We start from the raw sequence: 6,270 nt of genomic DNA, 5'->3' as shown, positions 1-6,270 counted from the left end.
CTTAAACTGCGTAGAGGGAGATTCGAACTCGATTGTATAAGAGTGAGTGAAACACATCCACTCTAACCAATATCATTCATATCGCACTACTACAAAACCATTTATTAGTGTCGCTATGATAACCAACAAAATCCAACAGAAAATGGATGCAGTGGTGGATATAATAAACGATAGAATTGTCAGCGTCAGGAAATGAATTTTCCTACATAAAATACTCTAAAACCGACAAAAATTGTAATAGATATAACCGACAGAAAATACTCTAAAATAAAAAAAAATTGTAGCAGATATAACCGACAGAAAATACTCTTAAATCGACAGAATTTGTGTTGGATATAACCGACAGAGAATTTATTAATAATGAATAAATAAGAGCATTATTTGTCGGATAAAATCGACAAAAAATATATTAATAATAAAAAAAATATAAACCACTTTCTGAATCATTTCTTTCCCACAAAACTAGATCCAAAATCATTAGCAGGTGCCAAAGGATAGAATGCTTGTTGTTGAGGTTGTTAGGGTTGAAAACCAGAAAGTTGTGTTGAATTATTTGAACCAAGAGGAACACGACTTCTTCCACCAGTTGATAAGTCAATACCAGCAGAATTAGAACTTGTCCTGCACCAGTTTGATTATGAGAATCCAAGGAAGAACTTGCAAACCCTTGCATATATAGTGCAGAAAAACTAGTATTCTCCACTTCAAGATTAACAAGAAAACTAGTATTCTCCACTTACAAATTCACAAGCATACACAACCAACTTATCACTTTAAGATTAACAAGAAAACTAGTATTCTCCACTTACAAATTCTAACTGTAATCAATCTATGGCCATCGACCTTCACAACTTCAATCAAGATTCACAGATTTGGCAATTGGCGTTCAAACAATGGCATTTGACCTCTATCACATTGGCAATTTGGCCTTTAATTGTTTCAATACTACTGATTAACTTTCATAGTAACATATATGCTTACTGAAAATCTCATATCTTTAACAAGAAATAGCTCAAGAAATCAAGAATCAAAGATAATATGTTTCAAGGTTTCGAACATAGAGCATGGGATTTCATCAGATTCAACCTTATAGCATACACCATCATAACCATCAGAGTAGCGGAAACAGATGAAAGAGCAGCACATACCGCGATGAACATGATGAACACAACTAAGAATGCAACCCAGATGAAACCCCAGATGAAGATTCCAACGAAAAGCTCCCCCAAAAGAAAAATCAACCGAAAGATTCAGTAATAGAAAACCCATGAAGAATCGATGGCTATCGATAACATATTAAAAGAACTGAAAAATTACCGTTGGTGAACACTATGAACTCATAGAGAAAGATTGAGAGAAAGGTTTAGAGAGAGAGAGAGAGAGAGAGAGAGTGAAATGAGAGAGAGAAAATGTAAAAAGATGAAACGATTTCATTGAAGGAAGGGGGAATGGAGAAGGTACCGGCACAAGGAAGAGATGGAGGGGTTTTATTTTGGAAAATTTTTATTACTATTGGTTAAAACAGATAGTAACATTTTTTAAAATAAAAACCGAGATAAAATTTTTATTACTGTCGACTATAACCGACAAGAAAAAAAAAATGGCGGCAAAATTCCCTCCAAAATTCCCTCCCAAAATTTTAAATTCTCCCCCAAAATTTTGTTACAATTTTAAATTCCCCCCCCCCCCCCAAAATATATATTTAAACCACGTGTTTATTTATTTATTTATTTTTAATCAATATAATATTTTAAAATAATAAAATAGTAATTTCTATCGGTTATAACCTTCAAAATGCTAAATTAATAACCGCCGGAAACTAAAATAATAAAATAGTCAATTTCTATCAGTTATAACTGCCACCATTAACTTAAAAACCGCCGGAATATGTTAAAAATATATTTTTTTTAATTCAAAAATATTGGCTGATATAACCGACATGATTTCATTGTTATCCGACATAATATCTTATTAAACCGTCACCATCATCTGACACCTAAAGCTAATATTGTAGTAGTGTCGGTAGAGTTCGTCGGCTTATTGTCTACTTAGAAACCCGACCCTAATTGCTAAAGTCCAAAACACAAACCTTAATTACAAAGTGTTGTGAGAAGTCAAGTAAGTTTCAATAATCTGACTTTTATTTCCCTATTCAAACCCCAACAAGAACATAATTAAGTTAGGGAGTAAAATGGGCTCATGAAATCTCACATATCGGCTATAAACTTTGGTAGGTGTAAAGAATGAAGATGCAAAACCTCTAAATAAGACTAATTTTAAGTCTACAATTCGATGAGACATGACAATTTCGTTATCCAAATAAAAGACTTACTATCGAGTTATTTAGTATAATTGAATCCTAATCATCAAACGAGCCACATACTTACATACAAGTATGAGTGAAAACCAATATTAGGTCAAATAACAAAATATCTTCTCTTTCGATGGGGAGTTCAAATAGATGGTGCCGACCTGAAAGCATTGCCCTTGGGTAGATATTTGACACTTCACAATTATGTATGGATGATCGCATAGTTTTTTTGTTTGTCAAAAACCGGTCTTTTGAGTTTTGAGTTGACCTTTCAATACCCCAAAGAGAAAACAATGGGACAAAATGAACAGCCAACGTGTTTGACTCTTCGAGAAGTCTAGTTTCATCATGGGATTGGATGGATCGGTTAACAATTTGACGTTTTAAAATTAGTTGACTTTGTTTAAAGTCTCTCTTCTTTTATACTCTATGCCTAGTTGTGGAGCCATGGACCACATTCGCTTCACTTGTTCCACTAGATGCTAATTGCCAAAGGTTAGGTAGTACCTACTTAATAGGACGAATGAATGGTATGTTGAGTGGCATGATAATAATATCTAATTTGCTAAATACAAACCGAGTGTAGTGTGACCCAATATATATGAATGATAACACATATCGTAATTGGCTTTAGATATGTCGCTACATGCAATGAAATTTTTGTTCTCGAAAATTCTTTTTTGAGTGAAGAGAACGAGGATTTCCAAGTTTCATTCTCAAAATGTATTCATTTCTTTGCGCTGCTAGCTCTGTCAATAATTTAACATATGTCACAATCGTGAATATTTAAAGTTGGTAGTTAAGAGCAAAATGAAATTATAAGAGCTGATAGAAAAATTTGGTAGTTGAGAGAGAGAGAGAGAGAGAGAGAGAGAGAGAGAGAGTTTGTGGATGTACTATTTATTTGCCAAATTAATGAGTACCCAAAAGAAACTGAACTTTGAATTTGAATATTATTCGCCTACATAGCAATGATAGAGAATCGGTAGTGGGAACAAACTTGTTGACTCCTCTCAATGGCCTAACAAAAGTCTCTAATGTTCACGCGGGAAGCTTCATCAACCTCTCAATAAATTAAATTTGACTTCTGTGTCAAGTCCAAATATGAGACTTGAATAATCTCCTCTAGCGTGCAAGAGTGAGTTTTACAACATTAGTGTATTCGTACTATGAAAGTCTTCTTTTTAACAGCCCATTCAAAGCCGACCGCTGTTGCAGTGGCAAAAAGGAAGAAATGGAACATCACATATGTTGGTATATTGTTGTCATGAGCAAAATATTTGAAAAAAAAAATGCAAAACAATTTATTTTATTAATTTAATTGAATTAAGCACATACGTGGGTAATGATACGCAAACAAAAAGGCTGGCCTAGCTTGCAAAACTCAGGTGTATAAAAAAATAATGCAATCTTCCTGAGATTAATGATTGGGATAAATTAAAAAAAAATTAAAAGAAATAAAAAAAAAATTAAAAGAGCAAGCTGGCCTTGTTTCTCCTTCTGACAAACACAAGAGACAGCTCCTCTTGGTTTGTGTACAGAGACGGCATAAGAGGCCAAAAGGGGTGAATGTACACATGCATATCCATATTATGTGTATACTTAACTAACCTTGGGATTATATATAATTAGAGTGGCAATTACTCAGTAATCACAGTTAAGTACCCTAACTACGGTCCCTAAGTAGAGGGAGCTAATATTAAATCGTATTTATATTGAATGGTTTCATTGCTAATCGTATCGAAGTCTTTTGTATAATACCATACTTAATAACGGTTAAGTTAGAAACAATATGAATGCTGATTAGTGGTAGATCGCTCAATCACCTCTGCACCTATGACAATTCGAGTTTGAGACCTCTTCTAGTATTGGGAGTAGCAATATCACTAAACGAGTAGCTAGTCAGTGATTGACTTGTCAATGTCGTAGGCTTGTAGCCCTTAAAACTACTAAAACTAAAACTACATAGACGCAAATGATAACAGTGGGAGTGAATAAAATCAAAATTCTGATGATCTGATTCAATTTCAAGATTGTTTGATACAAAAGAATCTTCTGTCGCACTATTACTAATCATAAATTCAAAATCTAAATCCTCATCACAGTTTATACTCTCAATCTCTTCAAGAACAATTGAAGCCACAGTTGAAGAATTTGCAGCAAACACTTCTTCATCTGAGACGGCATTGTTGTTTGAAACCACAAAGTTTTCGATTTCTTCATCGCTGTTGCTTCTAACAGTGCACCAATTTTCATCAAATTCCCAGTTGGGTACATTCGAAAATGTCGAAAACCCAATCAGTTTCTTGATCCTTTCTGTTGGGGAATTCAAACAAACACCTTCAACAGATAGCAATTCCATTGGACTTTCAGACGCTTCAAAAGAATCCCAAGGTCCTTGATCCAACACACTAATTGGAGACCCCATTACTTGCTCTGTATTAAACTTGGACCCCAAATGCTGTTCAAGAAATGGATGCTCAAGGAGCTGCTTAGCTGTCCACCTCTCTCTTGGATCCTTCATCAAACACTTGCTTAAGAAATCCTTACCCTTGCTTGAAAGCTGGCTTGGAATCTCCGGTAGCTCACCGGAGAATCCAATCCTGTAGAGAGCTGAAACCGGATCATTAATCTCCGGCCAAGGCCCGCTACCGGTTGCCATTTCAATAATCGTGCACCCAAGAGCCCATATGTCAGCCTCAAACCCCTGCTCTTCGCAGCGGGCAACCTCCGGCGCCATAAACACCGGCGTACCCGAAATAGTAGTACTTGCCTCAACCCCTTGTACCAATTTAGCGCAACCCAAATCGGCAATTTTGGCGGTCTCTCCGGTCACCAAAATGTTTTGGCTCTTGATGTCACAGTGTACCAATTTATTGACATGCAAATACTCCAATCCTTGCACAATCTGATGCGTGTACAATTGAATGACGGCCTCCTCTAGCCGCCCTCCCCGTCTCCTAATCGCGTTGAAAAGCGTGCCGCCGGGTATGTACTCCATGCAGAGGTTGTACATAGGCTTCTTGTTTTCAATGCTGACATTATACCCCAAGTACTTGACTATATGGGGGGAACTAAGCTTGGACAAAAAACATTGCTCCTTCTGCAAAAGAGCCGAGCTGGAGAGCTCGGCCGACTTTACTGCGAATCGTTCGCCATCGGAGCTGGTGGCGAGGGAGACTGTGGCTGTGGAGCCGCGGCCGACGGTCGGTCCACGGGTCCAGTGCTCCATGGCAGAAGAGATTGGTAGGGTTTTTGAAATGCTTGCCTAAATGGCTAAATGCACATTTTTATACGTGACATTGGCCCTTGGGGGATCCACAGAGTAAAATCCACCCAATTAACTGTTACAGATTTTTGTAATGGATCCACGTGGCAAAAGGAGAGGGGGTGTTTTAACAGGGCCGTCTTGGAGCGCAGTTACTTAGGGTTGTAATAAAGCCACCCACATGGCGACACATGAAGCCACATGCCAAGATTGCGGGATTAAGAGGAGATTATGGAGGGAGGAGAAGCGAATATGCTTTTGCTTTTGCTTATTGCGTTTGGACAAGTCAGAATTCTTTTTTTTTGCGGCGCCAAAAAGCACTTACCAAATATCTGGATGCATTGTCCTTCTCTTTCGACGCGGTTTTTGAATATTTTTCTTTTTGTGAATGAGTTCTCACTCCTGCCTCCGGAATCTAAGTAAAATGGATTAATGAGATAACGTTGTTTAGGTTTGTGATTAAGTTAATCGAATCTACGAGTTTTGTCCCGTTGTCCATGCATGTGAAGAATTCTCAACTGGTGTCGAGTTTACCACGAAATTGATATCAATTAATTGACTTATATTTATTTACGTGCACGACTGATGTTAAAGTTAAATAGACAAAGTGTTCAATTGCAGTAACAGTGAGAAATATGTAAGTTGACAACCTCATGAGAAAGTGTATTCTTAAATGGTGGCTTGTTCTTAA

General features: G+C 36.9%; 1 protein-coding gene across 1 annotated transcript; it reads right to left on the bottom strand.

Moving 5' to 3' along the window:
- Positions 1-4,130: 4,130 nt before the first annotated feature.
- Positions 4,131-5,579, bottom strand: LOC103951455 (mitogen-activated protein kinase kinase kinase 18). The gene has a single exon (XM_009362823.3). It carries the CDS (start codon positions 5,541-5,543, stop codon positions 4,146-4,148), a length of 1,398 nt encoding a protein of 465 aa, XP_009361098.2. The 5' UTR covers positions 5,544-5,579; the 3' UTR covers positions 4,131-4,145.
- Positions 5,580-6,270: the final 691 nt, after the last annotated feature.

Source organism: the organism of the source record quoted next, unplaced genomic scaffold (assembly GCF_019419815.1).
Source record: "Pyrus x bretschneideri cultivar Hongxiangsu unplaced genomic scaffold, Pyrus_bretschneideri_v1 Contig66, whole genome shotgun sequence".
Classification (NCBI taxonomy): domain Eukaryota; kingdom Viridiplantae; phylum Streptophyta; class Magnoliopsida; order Rosales; family Rosaceae; genus Pyrus; species Pyrus x bretschneideri.
Note: the sequence above shows the minus strand (reverse complement) of the source record. Positions and strands in the feature narration are given on the sequence as shown.

What these genes read in the sequence shown, in the direction of transcription:
- LOC103951455 (XM_009362823.3), bottom strand. Translation starts at nt 5,543, where the DNA reads ATGGAGCACTGGACCCGTGGACCGACCGTCGGCCGCGGCTCCACAGCC.